General features: G+C 54.3%; 10 protein-coding genes across 10 annotated transcripts; 6 read left to right on the top strand and 4 right to left on the bottom strand.

Moving 5' to 3' along the window:
* Positions 1 to 1,235: 1,235 nt before the first annotated feature.
* On the top strand, positions 1,236 to 2,004 carry N7459_006236 (uncharacterized protein; the record flags this gene model as incomplete). Its single annotated transcript, XM_056945420.1, has 4 exons — positions 1,236 to 1,494; positions 1,541 to 1,681; positions 1,737 to 1,823; positions 1,877 to 2,004. The coding sequence occupies 4 exons, from the start codon at positions 1,236 to 1,238 to the stop codon at positions 2,002 to 2,004; spliced, it is 615 nt and encodes a 204-aa protein (XP_056799755.1).
* Positions 2,005 to 3,300: 1,296 nt separating this feature from the next.
* Positions 3,301 to 4,543, top strand: gprI (putative cAMP receptor (Car4); the record flags this gene model as incomplete). The annotated part of the gene is made up of 3 exons (XM_056945421.1): positions 3,301 to 3,557; positions 3,624 to 3,825; positions 3,884 to 4,543. 3 exons carry the CDS (start codon positions 3,301 to 3,303, stop codon positions 4,541 to 4,543), a joined length of 1,119 nt encoding a protein of 372 aa, XP_056799756.1.
* A 362-nt stretch (positions 4,544 to 4,905) lies between these two features.
* N7459_006238 (uncharacterized protein) lies at positions 4,906 to 5,636 on the top strand (the record flags this gene model as incomplete). Its single annotated transcript, XM_056945422.1, has 2 exons — positions 4,906 to 5,465; positions 5,519 to 5,636. 2 exons carry the CDS (start codon positions 4,906 to 4,908, stop codon positions 5,634 to 5,636), a joined length of 678 nt encoding a protein of 225 aa, XP_056799757.1.
* A 416-nt stretch (positions 5,637 to 6,052) lies between these two features.
* On the bottom strand, positions 6,053 to 6,820 carry N7459_006239 (uncharacterized protein; the record flags this gene model as incomplete). The annotated part of the gene is made up of 1 exon (XM_056945423.1): positions 6,053 to 6,820. The coding sequence occupies one exon, from the start codon at positions 6,818 to 6,820 to the stop codon at positions 6,053 to 6,055; it is 768 nt and encodes a 255-aa protein (XP_056799758.1).
* Positions 6,821 to 7,617: 797 nt separating this feature from the next.
* N7459_006240 (flavin monoamine oxidase family protein) lies at positions 7,618 to 9,313 on the bottom strand (the record flags this gene model as incomplete). The annotated part of the gene is made up of 2 exons (XM_056945424.1): positions 7,618 to 8,900; positions 8,986 to 9,313. The coding sequence occupies 2 exons, from the start codon at positions 9,311 to 9,313 to the stop codon at positions 7,618 to 7,620; spliced, it is 1,611 nt and encodes a 536-aa protein (XP_056799759.1).
* A 607-nt stretch (positions 9,314 to 9,920) lies between these two features.
* Positions 9,921 to 11,531, top strand: N7459_006241 (uncharacterized protein; the record flags this gene model as incomplete). The annotated part of the gene is made up of 1 exon (XM_056945425.1): positions 9,921 to 11,531. One exon carries the CDS (start codon positions 9,921 to 9,923, stop codon positions 11,529 to 11,531), a length of 1,611 nt encoding a protein of 536 aa, XP_056799760.1.
* A 1,817-nt stretch (positions 11,532 to 13,348) lies between these two features.
* N7459_006242 (glycosyltransferase) lies at positions 13,349 to 15,051 on the top strand (the record flags this gene model as incomplete). The annotated part of the gene is made up of 2 exons (XM_056945426.1): positions 13,349 to 13,439; positions 13,493 to 15,051. The coding sequence occupies 2 exons, from the start codon at positions 13,349 to 13,351 to the stop codon at positions 15,049 to 15,051; spliced, it is 1,650 nt and encodes a 549-aa protein (XP_056799761.1).
* Positions 15,052 to 15,444: 393 nt separating this feature from the next.
* Positions 15,445 to 15,738, bottom strand: N7459_006243 (uncharacterized protein; the record flags this gene model as incomplete). Its single annotated transcript, XM_056945427.1, has 1 exon — positions 15,445 to 15,738. One exon carries the CDS (start codon positions 15,736 to 15,738, stop codon positions 15,445 to 15,447), a length of 294 nt encoding a protein of 97 aa, XP_056799762.1.
* A 108-nt stretch (positions 15,739 to 15,846) lies between these two features.
* Positions 15,847 to 17,140, top strand: N7459_006244 (uncharacterized protein; the record flags this gene model as incomplete). Its single annotated transcript, XM_056945428.1, has 2 exons — positions 15,847 to 16,360; positions 16,407 to 17,140. The coding sequence occupies 2 exons, from the start codon at positions 15,847 to 15,849 to the stop codon at positions 17,138 to 17,140; spliced, it is 1,248 nt and encodes a 415-aa protein (XP_056799763.1).
* A 689-nt stretch (positions 17,141 to 17,829) lies between these two features.
* N7459_006245 (FAD-binding oxidoreductase) lies at positions 17,830 to 19,283 on the bottom strand (the record flags this gene model as incomplete). The annotated part of the gene is made up of 2 exons (XM_056945429.1): positions 17,830 to 18,603; positions 18,657 to 19,283. 2 exons carry the CDS (start codon positions 19,281 to 19,283, stop codon positions 17,830 to 17,832), a joined length of 1,401 nt encoding a protein of 466 aa, XP_056799764.1.
* Positions 19,284 to 19,729: the final 446 nt, after the last annotated feature.

The following is a 19,729-nucleotide window of genomic DNA, read 5'->3' on the forward strand; positions in this document are numbered from 1 at the left end:
TTGAATCCTGAAGGCACCATTCGACCGATGGTCGCTTTAGGGGGCGCAGCCGGTATATATCAGGATTCCTTTAATCATGATTAAATCATCGAGGCTCCTCTCAAATACAACACAGCAGGATGCAGTGACAAAGTGATTGAATCTGCGAAGCACAGAGAAAAATACTCAGCAATGTGTATCGATCGCGAAAAGCTCATCTACCGAATACTCCCGAAAGATCCCAACATTCTGGACTGCCTCGCCATCACCAGCAAAGGGATCCATTTCCCATATCTGCGGCACGGCAACGTGCGAGATTACTTGAAAAAGCCACAACCATTGCCTAGGTAAGAGTACTCGCGACCGGTGGATAGAAAATGCCGTCAGCTCTATTGCTACTATTCACACGTACGGTGTGGTCCACTCCGATATTAGTTCGCGCAATTTTCTCGTGGCCGATGATTTATCGATCACATTATGCGACTTCGCTGGATCAGGCACAGAGGGCTTGGAATCTCTTGCGCAAGAGAAAAGCCCATACCACATTCTTCCTTGGTCACCGCGAACTTTCCAAACTGACCTCTTTGCGCTAGGTTCCTTCATTTATGAAGTCTCTACGGGAGTGCGCCCCTTTGCCGAGGTTGAAGATGAGGAGATCGAGAGAAGATACGCCGCTGAAGATTTCCCAAATCTTGATACTCTCAAATACGGTGAAGTCATCTCAAGATGCTGGAAGATGCAATACTCCTCTACTTGTATGGCGAGGACGGATGTTCTTCGCTGCGCCCAAGGGTCTGGGCGGGATACAAGATATCGAATGGAAATTACTCCTATGAAATCATATGTTATTTCCACTATGGCAATTATTAGCATCACGTCTGCTGGTTTGTGGATATACCAAAGGCACCGTAGTTGGTGAACATTCAAGGTGTATTTCTGATGGCGTGAACGTCCCGGATCAAGTCTATAAGGAAACCTAGCAAAACAGGTAGAAATGCAGAAGTCGGAGAGACAGTGCACTTGGGAAGGAAAGAAGAGGATAGAAGATGCTCTGAACTGAGAGCTATCTACACTACGCTGGGGGGCTGCCCAAAACATCAGGCATCCTGCCATCAGAATGGATAAACTATTGATGCGAGGTTTCACACCCATTCCAACATCAAGTTCGCGTCCTCATCTCCAAGTCGGTCCAGATAGTCGCTCCACCCACTAAGCCAACCGAGCTCTAAGGTCTACACTCTCCCTTGCTGGCAGCCATGCTCTTCAATCTCATACGCTTGTCAACCGTGTCCCCTGGTGGCGCCCGTCACTTCTCATCCACTCGTTTCGTCTCTAACAGCCGAAGCTCCTATGTTCCCATGCACAGGAGCTTTCCAGCAACCCTCTACCGATTTCAAGTCTGCCGTGAATCGAGACTCTTCGACAGAGCCATTGAACATGATCACTGGGAGGGCAGTGATGGAGTCGAACTGTCTCGTGATGGCTTAGTTCATCCCCATGTCGCGAAGGGCAATCGTAGGTCAATTTAGCCAACCACGATTCACATACTGACTCGCTTCAGCTTGGAAATCAAATGGTGCATTATTCATGCCTAATACGCACTTTATGCAAGAGATTACGCGAATGTCGTATGACAACTATATGGAGGGTTTAGACAACGGTCAACCTCCCTCCGAGCCTCACTACTTGTGCATCCCCAAAGGTATCAGAAACCGGACATCTCGCCATTCCCATCCAGCGCTGATCTGGTATTGCAGGGACTACTCTTCCGCCTTCATTGACCCTTTATCGTGAATACGCCTCTCGGTTTACCCTCCAGCCTTCGCTCCCTATGTCCTTAGATGGTATGTCCTACAGTTGTGGTCTTGCATCTAGATCGAGGTGCTAACCAATCCAGCTTTGAATCAAACTTTGACACAGTTCTATCGTGAGTCTGGTTGCGTGATCAGCGCACCAGACTGGTTGGACAAGAATCCCTACAGCGAGGCAGGGTTTGATGATGAGGAAGGATGGATGGAGAAATAATTCTTCTCATGGACAGCTAGCATGGGAACGGTATGTCAGACCGTCGAATGCTATACCTCTCCACTCCGACAGTTGTAGAACACAGAAAGTCACAGAGGAAGGAGGAGTTTATTACCCGGGAGCCGTGAATCTGCATTCGGGCCCGAAATCTGTACCAATACCCCCATGAGGAATCATCTTTTAGGGCCTGTTTACCTTCCTTGCTCGACAACGAGGTCAATTCCTTCGCACGTCGTCTTGCTGTGTACCGCGTTGAACGAGATATCCTAGTTCGTGTTGCGCAACAGCAGCACGCCAACCAAGTGACTGCATGCCTGGGAGCTCTTCATGCAGGAGGAATCTTCCTAGTTCCTGTGACGACCTAGCAAATTAGTTATCCTCCGGATCTGCAGGCCGACGACATCGAACATGCCCGGTCCGCAGTGATCATCACTTCCACCGGCGAGGCCTCCAAGACTCAACTTCTACAGCAAATGCAAAGCCCAAGATTTCCTACGGAGATGTTTGGGTACTGTCGATAATGGCGCGGCACACTGCCCCGATACGACGACCAGCTCCTATTAATCCCCTAGCAGAAAACACAACTTGGGTGTCTATTTAGACAGTACGCGCTTAGTGCCGGACACTCCACTCGAACTCCGTCAACAGGCGCATCCTTTAAAACCGGTGTTCACAGGGAGAATTCGATCTGTCCTTCCTAGAGGGGACAATGCTGTTACTCAATTCCTACAAGTAACATATCCACACCTGCAATACGGCGGCAATCGCGGTCAACTGGAATTTGGTGTGGAAGCTCGCCATAGCCATGGTTCGGTTGCCAATACCACACTCTACTCAGCCACAACTGGTAATCCCATTCCTACATAGCGTTCGATCCACGTCCGGGCTTCCATCGGCGAGAGCAGGAGTGTCGATCGAGGTGGATCCTCGATCTCGCAATGAGTCCGTCGTATGGTTATGTTGACACCATGGGAAGCCTCTTGGAGGCGGCTAACTCAATCTCGGTGGGCCCTGGCGATGATCAACAGCCACCGCGACCCACTGCCAGCATGCTGGATGGTTCACGATGCGTTCGCGTCTGAGGGTCTTCCCCGTACCGGAATCACGTCATCCGGGCCAAACAATGGTCATCATGCACAGACGGATATGATGTGATGGTTGAAAAGTCAACTTCCGCGACGTAGATAAACTCACGGCAGTGCGGCCAACTTTCTACCGTTGTACGGACCTGTCAATGAGGCCGTGGCCAATCCATCGCCATCGCACGATCCGTCCTGGGAGGGTGCGACCCTCGCCATGTCGCTCGCTGCTGAGCAGCTGTATGCAATAGGCGTCGCGGGGCGAGTTGCCTCGACGCTTTCAATTGTCGGCACGATCACGATCATCGCTGCGTTTCTGTGTTCGCGCCATTTCCGCAGTCCAATTCACCGCATCATCTTCTTCAATGCCTTTTATAACTTGTTCGATTCGGTTGCGACGATGATCTCGGTGAGTGGGCCTGCTGCCGGAGATACCTCGTCGTTGTGCCAGTTTCAGGGATTTGTGCTGCAGATGTAAGCTTCGCCGTGGCTGTCGATGCTGGTCGAGTGTATACCACAAGTGACTGACTGGTACTGTAGGTTCCCACTGGCCGACGTCCTTTGGACATTTGCGATGGCCTTGGATACCTACTTGGTGGTGTTTTACCACTTTGATATCCATTCGTTGCACAAGCTCGAGATCAAATATATTGGCGTCATTACAGCCCTTACCTTCATCCCTGCACTCGTCTTTCTTTTTATTCAGACTGCCGAGAAAGGTCATATCTATGGGAGTGAAACGGTAGGTTGGAATGTGAAGCTGGCGGTTGTGAAACATGAATCTAATATGGAACTGATAGATTTGGTGCTCGATATCTCATAACTGGATGTTGATTCGCCTTGTCCTCTACTACGGACCTGTCTGGTACGGCCCACTCTCGCGAGGTGCTTGTTTCCTTGTTGACATAGAATCGAACAGGCTCATCATCGCCGTCGTCCTTCTCTTCTACTGCCTCATCGGCATCGAGATCGTGCGTCTTCGAGACGAGTTCAAACTCACCGATGACGACCACATCGCACTATCCTCTACCCTTTCTTCTCTCAACAACTCCCACGGCACAGTCACGACAACCGTCGAAGCCAACTCGTCCACCAAATCGTCCCATCCATCCGAGTCACATATCATCAGCGACTCTTCCGTCGAACAGACGGTTACTCCACGACTGAACACAGGCTCCCACGCCCCTATCGCGTACAAATCATCACAGCAACGGCAGGTCTCATTCAAGCAGTACATTCTCATGCCGTCCTTGTTCTTTCTTGCTCTCTTGGCAACCTGGGTCACGCCGACGATCAATCGCGTTTCTGCGTTTATTCGGCCGGGCAACGAGTCTTACTCCCTGCTCCTGGCTGTTAGTGCTCTGGGGTCGCTTCGTGGATTCTGGAATGGCGTGATCTTCATCACGATTGGTATGAAAGGGAGGAAGAGACAGGGCTGGGCACGCCGGCTTTGGCGGTAAATCCCGTCTTCACTGTGGGATGTACATCCATGGATCGTTGTATGTGCCTGAGTAAATAGAGTGGATGGTGTCTGGTTCGTCTAGTTACGAGGCTGTTGCACTATAGTCCTCTAGAATACAACATTATTGTACGGTGTCTCTGTAATAGTTCCTGGTCTCTCTGGGTGGTAAGTTTGTTGTGGTGGTCAGGATGATGCCACATTGAACTACCGGCTCGATCAACCTTCTTCCAACCTTCTTCCAACCTTCTTCCAACCTCTCTCCTCCACCATCCAACCCGCCACCCTCGTATCCTCAGATCATCCCTAAGCACCCAAAAGCATTAACTCTGCCTTGATTATTGCCATTTATTTCTCGTCACGATGTCCGAGGAGGCGAATCGTATTGACTTCCTGCAGGGTCTGGAAGGAACCAAAATCACCCTCGACTCCTCCGCCGATCCGCCCTTCCACTTCCCCCGCCAGACCTGGGTCATCGTCAAGAAGCTCGGGGAGTTTCAGCAGCGAATGATACAAGAGGAAGTTACTGATGGCATGGGGATTCCATATGCAGCTGGCAAGTTCCTTTGCCACCCCGTGGGAAACAGCTCGAAGCTGGCCTTCATGCGCATCTACATTCAAATCCCAGTGACCGGCACCGAGTTCCTCCAAGCCAAGATCCGGGAAAAGCAGGCTGTCCCAGTACGCGAACACAAAGAGCTCACAGTATTGAAAACACTCCGTCTCCAGAACTGCAAGGTCACCCCTCGCTTGCTTGGCTACCAGCAGGGAACACAGGATACGGATGGCTTTATTCCTGGGGGGTACATTACTCACCTCATCTGGGATAAAGTGCCTGGCGAGCCTCTTAGTATGGAAAGATTCTGGGATATGTCCCGTCGCGACCGTGAACATGTCCGTGGCCGATTCCGCGAAACATACCAGTAAGGCCCCGATTCTGTCTACTTTAGCGTGGCAGGAGCTGACTTCGCTACAGAGAACTCATCCAGTATGGCTGCAAGCCTCTAAGGTCCAACATGTCGAATATCATCTACGACAAGTCTACGGACCAGATGTATGTGCTACTTATCGTTTTCAGTCTGGGACGTCGCTGACTGTTTGTGTCCAGGCATATATCGGGCTTTCGGATGGCTTCCGCCGTCGATCCAAATAAGCCGTGGACCGACATAGCCTATGTCAGGTTCGGTTTGGCTATTGCGCCCCAGAGGTGGGGTTGGGCTACCAGGCCTGAGGAATGGACTTGGTAATACGATTAATCCGCTGCAACAACTGCCTGGTACCCACCCGAGGTCGCTTCACTATGGCTGTCATTTCTCAGGATGAACGGTAGTATGGATTGCGGAGTGCTCGTTTACGCAAATTGCACACAGAATGAGAATGAATTCCTTGGTACAATTACTACGTGGCCATTGCAGCGTATCGTAGTTATGCCCTTATGCTGGTCTCTGGAGAGAAGCCTTGAAGATACGACCTTTAAGTACGCACTACCCACCGTGACCCAGGCGTACTGTTATTTATTGGCTCCTGCGTGCTTGCGATGTGGGCCAAATAAAAGAAGCATTGTCTCACCGAGGCAATCGGCGTAGCCCCCCCCCTGAACAGCCCCGGTTGGATTGACTAACGATGTCGATGCAAATATGACAGGAGAATAATGCACTTCCCATTGGCCGCGAGCGTAGTGCTGCCGCAGAAATATGGTTTGGTCGTAAGTGCTCAAGAAACCATATTTGCACTTCAATTTCTTCATGTATTGGATTGGCTGTGCCAACAGCGTACGGAACCATTCCTCATCTCCGAGCTCCCACGTGGAGCTGATATCGTGGCGAATCACCCAAGGGACTTTCATCTCGCCAATGGCTTTCAACTCGGGTCTCCGGTTCAACGTAGCAAACATAGCGATGTCAGGTGTTATAGCCACTGTGTTGCCTACGCATTTGAAGTCACCAAATGCGATGTTCATCGTCTGTGCTTTGAATACCTGGCCCATGGCATGTCCCACGGCCTGCTGAAAACGACCCTGGACACCAGTCTCATCTCCGACAAATACTGAATCACCCTGCATATTGCGGGCAATCATGTCGCATTTGATGGGCTGGGAATTCCAATTTTGGCTCTCGTTAACAGTCCTAACGGCCTGGAGGAAGTTGGGCCAAGGCCGAAGGGGGCCAATAAACTTGATATCATGCAGGGCGCTGGACTTTGTGCGGTGTTGAGTGGTCACGAGAGGTGGGAGTGCTTGGCGAACCGCCTGATTTGGGCGGATTTCTCTTCCTGACATCTTCGAATGACAGCCTGTAGGCAAATTTGCGTGTCAGTGTTTCTTTCTCATCTGGCTTGTAGAGCTAGGATGCGGAAGGCTTACCACGCGGGTGGGATACAAAGGGAGGTTGAGGGCCGAAGGTGACAGAGGGGAGTTGAAGGTGACAAGAGGGGAGCTGAAGGTGACAGAGGGGAGTTGAAGGTGACAAGAGGGGAGCTGAAGGTGACAGAAGGGATCTTCTCGAGAGGCAAGTCTGTTGGCAACCTGAGTGGCAGGCTGAGTGGCAGCAGTGTTCATATATCGCGACACGTCGAGACTGAAAGGGTGGAATAAAGAATCTGGAAAATGAATAGAAGAATGAACTGAATTGGATTGATCTATGCTATGGGAAAGCCTATGTCAGGAATGGTCTCCTCGCATGATTGGCGACGGGGAGTTGGAGCAAAAGTTGACGGTCCTTGACTTGGACGATATTCCTGTCTTCCTAGCACTCACTATAATTATGGCTATCCCATTCTTCAAACTGTTACACTTCACCTGTAGCTACATGGTATAGGAAATGAGTAGCTACATGGTATAGGAAATGAGTAGCTGCATGGTATAGGAAATGAGTGGCTACATGTTCGTCACGCCTAAGATGCAGCTTGGGAATTTCAATCCCACCGATAAATCAACGTAATGAGTATATTGCGTATGGTCTAAGTCTAGAATGGATATGTTCAGATATGCTCATCGTCAGTGCAAGAACGGATGCTGCCAAATATGTACAAATGTAGATGCACAGTCAGCCCCGGCACCCAATCCAGTGAGGACATCTACTTGGTAGTTACACCTAGTTCGCGATGATCCACTGGGATGCCAAAACGCTCGAGAAGGTTGGTCGCGGCGGTTTCACCCGTCTTGAATGCACCGTGCACGCAGCCATTGGCCACCATGGTGCAGTGCTCGCCGGCGAACTGCAGCGGGCTGCCCTTGTGGTGGTCCAACGCGCTCATCAGCATGTCCGGGTCATCCCCAACCTTGTCGGCGGAGTAGGTACCGTACCCTGCCAGAGGGTCCTGGGTCCAATGTGTTGTTTCAACATGGACCAGCCGGGGCAGAGCCTTGTAGGGCTCGGTGCGGAAGAGTTTGAACAAGGGTTCGAAGAATCGGTAGATCTCCTTCGAATCGGTCATGGCTTCGATGCGCTGGGTCAGCGGCTCGGCGATCTGCACGCAGAGCTCTTTCGCGCCCGTCATGATCCACAGGTTGATGGTCACTGTGGGGTAGTTCAGGATGTTGTCTTTCTCTCCGAGGGAGCTCATGCTGTCACTCGACTGGACCGAAGAACTGGGCGAGCTAGCCTCGTCGGAGGGCGAGGGGTAGAACATGAACTGGTCATTGTCCTTGGCCCAGAAGACATCAGTGAATTCAAAGAAGACTTTGCCCAGCGCGCCGTAGCTGAATCCAGCCATCCCGTTCTGGATATCGCTCGGCAGGGGCGGGTTGAAGGAGATGAGGTTGTGATGATAGACTCCCAGGGGTAGGGTCATCACCACGGCGTCTCCCTCAACGACATGAGCATTCCCAGCCGCATCCTTGTACCGGACGCGCGCCGACTCATCCCCATGCTCGTTCCACTCCACGTGCTCAACGTGCTGGTTCAGTCGGATGATACTGGGGTCACTCCGAAGTGGCTCGGCCGTCCAGTTCACGATGCGATCGTATCCACCCTTCATGTAGAGGTTGCGCTCCGTGATGAAGTAGGACAGATGCTTGGAGGAGGCCTGATCGGTACTCGTGCCAAGCCACAGCTCGACTTCGCGGACAGCCTGTGGCGCCCACAGGCGCTCATCTTCCGTGATGAGTTGGTGCTGGAGAACGAATTCCTGGACGAAGTCGGCCACCGGGCGGTCCTCTGCGTCCGGGTTCGTCTCGTAGTACCACTCGCAATAGTCGGCGAATTCGTCGGCGACTTTCTTGGCCTTGAACTGCGATCCCGCGCGACCCTCTCGGGTGAAGTACAGCGGGAGGCCGTCGTCGTAGTAGTAGGGGATGGCGAGCCGAGGAATCAGCTTGACCAGACTGTTCTGAGAGGTTTCGTGCATCCACGCCGCACCTACAACGGCATTAGCTGGACATTCTCTCCCTCTCTTCGACTCTCATTGGTTTTTATGCAGGGCCGACCGAAGGAAAATGCATACCGATGTCCCGAACGTGATCGCCATTCCGGCTCGTCAAGATTCTCCCACCAATCCGATCGCGCGACTCGAGCACCACAACTTCACAGCCGTGGCGATGCAAAACGGCGGCAGCTCGCAGACCAGAAATGCCAGCTCCCACCACGATCACCTTCCTGCGCTCCGACCTCACTGCGCGTGATGCTTCATCCGGGGCGGACTCGATGCGAGCCGCGGCGTTGAAGCGCACAGCCAGGTCGGAGCCACAATTACTCGGTTTTATGGGTGGACGGCCGGGGACGGTGGAGGAGACATGAAACGACTGAGCCATTCTTAGTTGACAAGTGGACATCCGGGGGTGACGGGAGGGATGTGCAGGAGTGATCGACGCTGGGATGCGAATTTGATTCTGCGCGAGGGGAGTTGGAGAGTTGGAGAGTTGGAGAGGCGGCGAGGCGGCGAGGCGGCGAGTCGGGCCGTGGCTCAAATACTTTTCTCTCTGCCTATCAAGTCGCCGATTTTGCGTGTTTCCAAGGATGTCTGGATCCATTCATCCCATTCTTTCCGTTTACCCGCTTTGTGACTCGAAGCCTATTGCGATTATCTCGACTATCTGGTTGCCTTATCGCCGGAGTCCGCGTACGCTCTTCGCTATCAGCAGGGCGATCCACGCGCCAATCTCTCTCCTGTCGGGACTAGGCATCATCCAGCAGGTCCAGGCGACCTCAGCGACCTCCTAGTCTTCCCAGTGCGGGTGTCTCGCCCGATGCTTATCGCAACGAAACGAAGGATCAAAAGGGCAAAAGGGGAAAAGGAAAAGGCCCGAGAGTGGCGGATCTTATCGCTTGGCTCGAGCTCCACCAGCAAAGACGTGGGTTTTTTTTACAAAAACTGCACCATCCACCATGCATGTCACCCGGCCTCGCGCCTTGTGAACCTTTCCACGCCTTTCAGCCGGCATGGACGAGGAGCTGCTCAATGGCACTGAACGCATCTTCCCCGCTGCCAGCGGGGAGGTGACGCTCATCCCAACACCGACCAATTCGCCGGACGACCCGCTGAACTGGAGTCGTCGGCGACGGTATTGGCACGCCTTCCTCGTCCTGGTCATCGTCGCCTTCACTGCAGCGACCTCCAACGACGCTGGTACGGCAGGCAATGGCATGAACACCGAGCTGGGCATCACCTGGGACGCGATCAACACCGCCGCCGGCGTGCTGTTCGTGGGCATCGGCTACTGCACCTTGCTCCTGAGCCCCGCGCCCTTCTTGTACGGCCGACGCATCTCCTACCTGCTGTGTCTGGTCTTTTCGCTCATTGGCGCCATCTGGTTCGCTCGCGTGCAGACCACCGAGGACAACATCTGGAACCAGCTGTTCGTGGGCGCGTCCGAATCCTGCGCCGAGGCGCTCGCGCAGCTGTCGCTCTCCGACATCTTCTACCAGCACCGCCGCGGCCTGGTCCTCGGCTTTTATATTCTGGCCACCAGTATCGGGACCTTTCTAGGACCGCTGGTCGCGGGTTTCATCCTCGATAGCCCCGTGTTGGGATGGCGATGGGTCGGCTGGTTAGCGGCGATCATCTCCGGCGCACTCTTTGTCATTCTCTATTTCGGCTTGGAGGAGACCTTCTTCGATCGACACAGCGTGCTGCAGGGACTTGGCGTCCACCCTGCGGTGGCGCAGAGCACCGCCCCCATTCCACCGGCAGACGAGAAGAGCAAAGACCTGGCCAAGGTGCGGTCCACCTCGCCGGGGCACAGCGTCGACAGGGAATCGGGCCAGCCCCAGGGGAAGAGTTATCTGCAGCGCATCGCGCTGATCACCCCGTCCCCGACGCTGGTCGGCACGGGTTTCAAACAGTACTGTTCTCGCATGTGGCACACCCTGCGCGTCTTCACCTTCCCCGCCGTCATCTACTCGGGTCTCCAGTGGGGTGCGCAAGACGCCTGGCTGACCTTCTACCTCACCGTGGAGGAGGATAATTGGTACGACGCGCCCTGGTTCTACACCGACGCGGCGGTCGGCATCATGAACGTGCCGACCCTAATCGGGGCGTGCATTGGGTGCGTGTACGGCGGATGGTTCTCGGACTTCTTCGTGGCGTGGATGGCGAAGCGCAACGGCGGCATCTTCGAGGCCGAGCAGCGCCTCTGGCTCATGTTCCCCGTCGCGCTGGTTGGCCCGGCCGGCCTGATGCTGTTCGGCATCGGCTCCGACAAGGGCTGGGATTGGCACTTGCCATACCTGGGATTGGGCTTCATCGGCTTCGGCTGGGGCTGTGCCGGCGATTTGAGCATGGCCTATCTGCAGGATGCGTACCCCGAGATGGTGCTCGAGGGCATGGTCGGCGTGTCCGTCATCAACAACACCATCGGGTGCATCTTCACCTTCTCGGCGCAGTACTGGCTGGATGCGGAGAGTCTGTCACGCACGTTCATCGGAATCGGTGTTCTGAGCTTCGGCTTCCTCATGACCACCGCGCCTATGATCTACTGGGGCAGGGCGTGTCGGAAGATGACGCGGAAACGATACCAGAATTTCCTGCGTATCCGCGATGGCTCCGCCTAGGGATCCGGGGTGCATCGTGCGAGACCCTCGATGTGTTTATCGAGTGGTATCTCGTGTATACGAAGTGTGCTAGCGTTCGTGTTAGCGGGTTGTTGTTATCTAGTGGGGTCTGTCGCGGTGCCGAGTTTCATCCCCAGTTGCATTGTCTGCGTTTCCAGCCATTTGTCTATAGTTGCACCCTAATACGAGAGTCCGAATTTGATGCCGAGCAATCTCGCCATGTAGTGATTCCTAATTTCCCACGATAAGAAGCGTGTCTGAGCGCACTCGTATAGTTCCAAGCTTCGGTTGCTCCACCCGATAAGCATCGGCGAAGCATTCTGCCCGCCTGGACTTACTCGAAGATGTCTAGCTCGGTCGTAAATGCGGAGGTCTGGTGGAACAGGACGCTTCGGGTATCACTGCCTGATCGGAGTACGGAGACGATATAGCAGATGCGTCACCATCCCTGGACGACTCCTTGACACTCCGCGCCGACTATCTCGGCGAAGTGCCGCGATGATATCGGCGCTCGCTCCTTATCTGGACTTTTCCTTTCGCCCATAGGCCCGGCATACGCCGAGGTTGTTTTGATATCTTGTGGATTCCGGTAGAACGTTCAACTCGGCTGATCAAGGCTCCCAGCGATGCCCCGTCTGGGGTAGTCGGTCGTTGTATTTATCGTGTTGGTTTCCTGCTTTCGATTGGTGTACCAAGATGAGCTCACGGCGCAAGTTTTCGTTCCTGGATTCATAGCGCAACTTGTTGAACTACTGGCACCTCCTGCTGGCAATGGAGGTCTCGACCGTGTGCAAGAGGAGATCGAGCACGCCTAAGAAAACAGAAGAAGAGAGAGGGAAGAGATGAAGCCAGAAAGAATGGACAGGATTGCAGAAATGGAGGGCACTGGGAGAGAGAAGAAGGCGAAGGAGAGCTAAGAAACGAAGCTATCTATGTACACTGGTCGCCGGGACTGCCTTACTATTCAGGCACCTGATCAGTCCATTAACAAATTCTACTTTGGGACGAGTGGTTTATTCTTGTGAGAACTCATATAGGTAACTAGTAGGGCCAGGTGGGATCGATATTGGAGCAGTCTCCATTATAGCGCTAAATTACCATGAGACTCTGGTGGTGGGAATAGCCATGAATATACTTGTTGGTCCGATGGCGGTATAGTTACCTAGGTCTCTTTTTCCAAGATTTTACAATAACCTGCTCGAAATACATACTGCGCAGCTTAGCAATAGTGAAAACATATCAGCGCACAAACTGAGCTCATCATTTCAAGAAGAATAATAGATAGCGAGGAACAATAACTGCCCATTCACTGTTGTTCTCAACACCAGACGAGCGGAGTCGGAGTTTGCCAATGCCGCTCCGCATCGGCGATCAGGCTTGCGAACGCCGTCCGGCGTCAACGATCGGCGCCGCCAGAACTGATCTTCCTCTCACTGTAATCACTCTTTTAAGGCGTCTCATCGGCCTTGAGCTGTCTTTGTGGTCAGGCTCTCGGTTTTTCACCAATACCGACACCGTCCTCCACCTGCTAAATGAGGCTGCACTCCCATCCCGATTGTGCTATAAAGGGCGCGGGCTGCAGATCGTACGATAAGTTGTTTGCATAGAGAGACCCATATATAACCTCATCTATCGCCGCTCTGTTCAGCTTCATCATCTGTTGCCGTGTGGACTTTCATTGGCTACATTTTCGCCCCATCCTGATTGAACGTTTCACATCCTTCAATCCGTCGATCATTCCTCCGCCTGACTGCCATCAGCTTCTCGATTCCCCAAGCACATCGGTCCCATTTCCCAGCTCCTGGTATTGATCGGGTATGAGCGCGACACAGAGTCTTTTACAAGATGGATCTCATCCATCGCGCAAGATCCTTCTGGTGGTCACCACCGGAGGCTACACACACGCCGGTACTTGCCTAGCATCCCATTGCGTCCCTGAATGCTGCTAAACACCTAACCAGGTCCTGTCCTCGAACTGGGGAAGATCCTCGCTCAGCGCGGACATGTCGTGGACTTTGCGACACTAGACGGACAAGAGCACTGGGCCAATGGGTTCTCAATCACAACCACCCATCTCATGGGCCCCGGCCCAACGACCGAACAGCTGGACGCACACTACCAACGGAGCCGGCTGTGGAATCCTGCCCGCGGCCTGGGCGATGTCATGGGCTCCAAGTACCTGTTCGACTCGTTCTGGACACAAACGTATCGACGCCTGAACGAGATCGTTCGTGATCCTGCCACCCGCCCGGACATGATCGTGGCCGACTTCTTTGCCGAGGCCGCTAAGGACATGCTCTATGAACACCAGATCCCGATCGCCATGGTATGGCCCCAGATGCCCTATCTGATGGTCCCATGCTCGTACATCCCCGGCCAGCCCGGCTTCCAAATCGACGGGACCCTTACCTCGGAGAAGACGTCCATGTGGAAACGCATCAACAACGAGCTGGTCTTGCTGTGGGCTCTGCCGTCGATTCTGAACCTGATGCGATTCACCAAAAACATGCGCCGTCGCGCAGGCCTCACGCACATGCTGCCAACACCGTCAAAGCCTGACTATCTGCTTCTGGTCAACTCATTCTTCGGCCTAGAGGTACCAAAGGACCTGCCCCCGCTGGTCGCCGCAGTCGGGCCTATTCTGGCAGACGAGTATCCACCACTAGACGAGGACTATGCGCAGTTCTTAACCCGCCATCCAAAAACCATCTACGTCGCCCTCGGCACCCACATTATCCTCCCCCACGCAGACGCATGCAAGATCGTCCATGGCCTCGCGCGAGCCCTGGAAAACGGCCTAATCGACGGCGTGATCTGGTCCGCGGGGACCAGCGCGCGCCAACTATTCGATCCCACCGATACCTTCACCATCCAAGGCAAGCCGGTCAAATTCGCAGATCTACTGGCTGGCCACCATCCGCACTGGATGTTCCCGACTTTTGCACCGCAGCGCGCCATCCTCGACCACCCGCACACGCGCATCTACCTCACGCACGGCGGCGGGTCCAGCGCCAACGAGGGCTTATTCCACGGCACGCCCATGCTGGTCATGCCCTTCTTCTTCGACCAGATCGGCAACGCCGCCAAGTTACACGACGGCGGCAGCTCGGAGATCCTGCACAAATTCACCTTCACCGCGAACGAGATCGAGGACAAGATCCGATGTCTCGTGGAGGATCGGGACGGGACGTATGCGCGCAGCGCGACGCGGTTGCAGCGGATTGCGCGCGTGGCTGCGCGCCGCAAGTACCACGGCGCAGATCTGATTGAGGAGGTGCTCTACGACGCCGAGTTGCGGGTGGTGGATGGCCGGGTGGAGAGGCCGATGCACCTCCAGACGGCGGATATGCGGATGCCGGCGTATAAAGCCCGGAACTGGGATTTGATGGCTATCGCGGGGCTGAGTCTTGGCCTTGTGGGTGGAATGGTGTTTACAGCGGCACGGTTTGGCTGGCAGCATCGCAAGGCTATTCAGACTGTCGTGGAGGAGGGGATTCACCGGATCGTGAATCGTTCCTAGATGGTGTGACCTTTACGAGTATTTTGAAGTTGAGCGACTGGAATCTGCGGGTCGATGGTATTTGACTGTCTCTGCTCTATCATATTGATACACAATGACTTAGATTATGCCCTGTAATATATCAAATTGAAGTTCCCACCACGACTTTCAGTAACATGTCGATAACGAGTCCAAATTACTGGAGCTTTCTCTTTCTGTACGAGTCCCTTTTAGGTGCGATTCTCCGCCATCAATGTCAATGCGATAAAAGCTACAGTCCGATGCCCAACGAATGGTAGAACGATGACTAGAAAGTACCTGATCTGGTAGATCAACATCTGTTGATTCTCAAATAGCAATATCCCATTCACCGTGCGCCCATCGCTTTAACAGGCTAGCAACATGAATAGCCTCTCACAACCCCACCTCAGTCCAGAAGCTCGTCGACCCGTCATACTTGTCATAGATTCCCTCAAACTCATCCCAGTCAAACAGCCGCGGCTGGCAAAGCGGTTTCCCGTCCGACCAATACGTGCAAAGACCAGTCACGCCCAGCGTGCCCGACCTGTAGGCGTCCAAGACGGCGTCGATATTTGGCAGATGGTCCTCGTGCCCGCCCTCGTCTCGCATGGCTGATTGCATGAATTTCAGGGTGCTGATTCGCCCGTAGACATCCCAACCAAGGCCGGGTGGTTCTCCCTCTGCCATTTTGCTATCGTCAATGCCTACTATCAGTATTCCCAAATAACAAGGAACATGGGAATTCAGGATGCAGTACTCGCGGGTCTCATGGGCCAGTAGAAGCTCGTTGAGCCTATGTTCAAAGATAGACCCGTCTACGCTCTACTCTCGGGCCTGAATGCGGCGACTGTCGGGATCGTCGCGGTTTCTGCTGTGCAGCTCGCGGATAAGGCAATCCAGGACAGTATTTCCCGGGTGCTGGTTCTTTTTGGTGCATGTGTAGGTCTCTGTTACAATGTTCTGTGGTACTTTCCCGTTTTGATGCTCGCCGGTGGTCTTGCTATAGTGCTGTGGGATGGCTGGCTACCCTCCCAGATCCAGAGTATGAAGGTTCGCTGGAGGAATAGGCACCAGCGTCCAGCGGACTCTGAGGAAGCAGACACAACCACCATTCCAATAAAGTCTGTCTCTGCCGCTCAAACGAAGCGGAATGAAACACTACGATCAAGAGCCATCACTCCTAGCCAACCCTCACACCCCTCCAGGGCTCCGTTGAACCGGACGAGATCGACCGAAATTCGAACGGCCAAGTCTACTAAATACGGCATTCCAGTCTGGAGTGGAATCGCAATCCTGAGTGTCTTCATTGGTATATCTTTCCCCGATTATCCTACGAAATACCTAACGTTGTATAGCCTCATTCATCGCCATCCTCGTCACCCGAGCCCAACTCGCTCCTCCCCCCCCCCCCCTTCCGCTCGGTCTCTTCGCCAGTATGTACCTCGCTGGGACAGTAATCTTCGGCGGAGGCCCAGTGGTCATTCCACTCCTCCACTCGTACGTCGTCGGCCCCGGCTGGGTTTCCAGTCGCGACTTTCTCATCGGCCTCGCTCTCATCCAGGCCTTCCTAGGCCCCAAATTCAGCATTGCCGTCTTGCTGGGCGCGCTCGCCCTGCAACGCTCGCGGTTCCCGGCCATCTTCGGCGCCGAGGACGGCGCCCTGAGCATTTTCGTTCTGGGGATTGCACTGGCCGTCGCGATTCAGAGTTTCTGGCGCGTGTTGCGGACGAGGAGGTCGGTGATCCGGTTCTTGAGGGGGGTTGGTGCCACGGCCATCGGGCTGGATTTTACTGCTGTTTACCGGTTGCGGCAGATTGGGTATTTGCCGTCGAGTCATAGCGCTGGGCAGAGTCTGGCTGTTGAGCCGTGGTGGTTGGTTGTTGCGACTGTTTCGTATGCGGGCAATGCGTGGTTTGGGAGCACCGGCGGTGTAGATTGTTGTTGGTGCTGTTCTAGGTCTGTGTTGGTAGTTATGGTGCGGTGGGATGGTAGTGACGACTTGATTATTGGAATGATATCACTGGAGGCTGACTTTAGGATTGCCTGGCAATTTGTCACACGTATATCTGTGTCCCCAAGTACTACCTAGGGTTTATATGCATTGCTCGCAAGTTGAATCTATAATTGAGCATAAGACTCGTTCGGTCCGTTTAGCAAGCTATATGAGAAATCAGTCGAACTCGGTGAATCTATGTACCGCTGAAGGACGAATGCAGCATGTCTATAACAATTCAGATGGAGATCTCCACCTTGAGTACTCGAGTGCATTCAGTGAGCCACGAGAGTCTTTCGGAAGACCGCGTGTTTCACCTTTGATCGTATTCGGTGATGCTACCGGGCACCAAATGACAAATCTTTTGGTCTGTGTATTTCTGCTGAGGTCTATCTTCGCTTTGAAGTTCCGCTGTTACAAATAATCCGATTGAATACATCCATGAATGCATGGCTTTAAATTAACTACACCGGACGCGTGGATCTCGGTCAATTCGTCTCAGCGGCAATACAACAAAAGTGAAGACTAGCCCTTGAGCCTGGAAATAGTAGAAGTGAGGTTATCTGTCCTGCGAATAGCACGCAGCAGAGCCCCAACTAAGCATGAGGACTGGCATTGACGAAATGTGAAACTTGATACCACCTTAACTTTAACTTTATCACTACAACCCGGCTACGCGTAGCAGGTCTATAATATAACTTACCTAGGATTCCCAAACTCCAATACGTGATCTAAATAGAGTGACTATCCCACTCGAGCACGATCACTGCGAACGCAGTCTACTTCTACACCAGATCACCCAACGCCGGCACCGTCAACTTAAACACACTCTCCGGATCAAACCGCGCCTTCAACGCACGCACTACACCCGCCTTCTCCCCATACACCTTGTCCACCCACGCCGCCGCCGGCCCGGCCCGCGCCGAATTAAACAACGACACATACGCCGTCGGCAGCAAATTCCCCGGCTCGACAGCCTCCACCTCGGCCGCCATCCGCGCCGCCCACGCCTCCGACTCGGCCTGCTTCTCCGGCGCAACCGCGAACCCCAACAATTCCAGCATAAAGTGCGGCTCGCGCGCGCCAAACACCGAGCCATTCGCCTGCGGTCGCGCCGACGCGCCGCGCAGCTGGTGCAGCGAGAACATGGCGCCCGGGTCCGCGGGGAGCGCGGCCAGGTTCCGGGCGATGGTCGTCGCCAGCGCGGGCGTGATGCGGGATACGCTGTGCGTCCAGGCGGAGCCGTGCACGGCGTTTGGGACGATGGCGCCGGCGCCGGCGAGCCACGCCGGGATGGTGGTTGGCGCGACCAGGTTCATTTGCGCGGGGCCTAGGGCGGCGATTTTCGCGCTCCAGCGTTGGCCTTCGGCGTGGTCGGCGCTGCTCCAGGCGAAGAGCGCGGCGAAGACGAGGCCGTGCGGAGAGTTGAAGACGACGCGTTGGAGGGTGAGCGGCGGCGGGATGTCTTCGGTGTCGAGGAGGTGGTTGTAGGCAGTGTTGAAATCGGTGAAGGACTTGACAAGGTCGCTGGAGTCGAAGATGATGGGACCGGCCAGGATCTGGTGAGGGTTAGAATGGATCTCGATGCGATTGCTGGGGGGGGGGGGCTCACGCTGGTGATGGGGTAGGCTTTGATGGTGAGGTCGAGGATCACGCCGAAGAGGCCGCCGGCGCCACGGATGCCTTCGAGAAGGGCTTCGTCGGCTTTGACGATCTCCCCGTCTGGGTTGACGAGGGTTGCGCCGATGATCTGGTCGGCTCCAAGGCCCCAGTGTGAGGAGAAAGGTCCATAGCCGCCGTATGAGGCCCAACCGACGTAGCCTATGGATGGGATAGTTCCCGTCGGCGTTGCGACGCCTTCATCCCAGAGCTTGTTGACCAGCTCTCCTTGCAGGATGCCGCCACCCACGGTAGCGGACTTGCGATTCTCTGCCACGGTGACGGAGGTCAGCGCTCGCAGGTCGATGAGCAGTGCATCCTGCACCAGCGCGAGGCCCTCCAGGTTGTGGCCGCCCGAGCGGAGGGTGAAGGGGAGAGAGCTGGACCTGGCGAACTTGATAATAGCAGCGACGTCAGAGGGTGATTGCGGTTGGAGGATGGCCAGTGGGTTATCACGGCGTGAGCTGTTCCAGACCTCACGAGTAGCGGCGAACTCGGTGGCGGAGGGTGGGATGTAGTTGATGGCGGGGTAGTCTTTGGCGAAGGCCTCAATGGCGGCTAGCTGGGTGGTGGCGGTCATGATGTAGTGGAATGGATCTCGGGCAGGAGACCTCGAATGGCGGCGACGGAGAGTGAGTGAGACTATTTAAGCGGGGAATGAAGACTCGGAACAACCGGGCAAATAAGCTGGGGAAGTCGCCGCAGACGTGCGAATTGGAAGTTCTACAATGTGGGGTTCGGAGTTAAGAGTCTGATGGCAGTGGGGGCGAAACGTGGAAGTAAAGTGAGCAAAGCGACGTCTGTTAGGGCTATGAGCAGTCTGTGATGGCGGTTTACACCCATTTGATCCAAAAAGGGAAATACAACAGTGAACCGCTGTTGTCAGTCCAATATATGGGGATAAATATACAACAAGAGTGAATATAGTATGGTGTACCATACATACGTCAAGCATATACCATTGCCATTCGTGGCTTTTACCCCGAGAACTATACAGGCCTACCTAGCGTTCGGGAAAAAGCATCG

The sequence above is a fragment of the Penicillium hispanicum genome (genome assembly GCF_028827665.1).
Source record: "Penicillium hispanicum strain IBT 35686 chromosome Unknown utg000005l_segment0_segment0, whole genome shotgun sequence".
NCBI classification, from domain to species: Eukaryota; Fungi; Ascomycota; class Eurotiomycetes; order Eurotiales; family Aspergillaceae; genus Penicillium; species Penicillium hispanicum.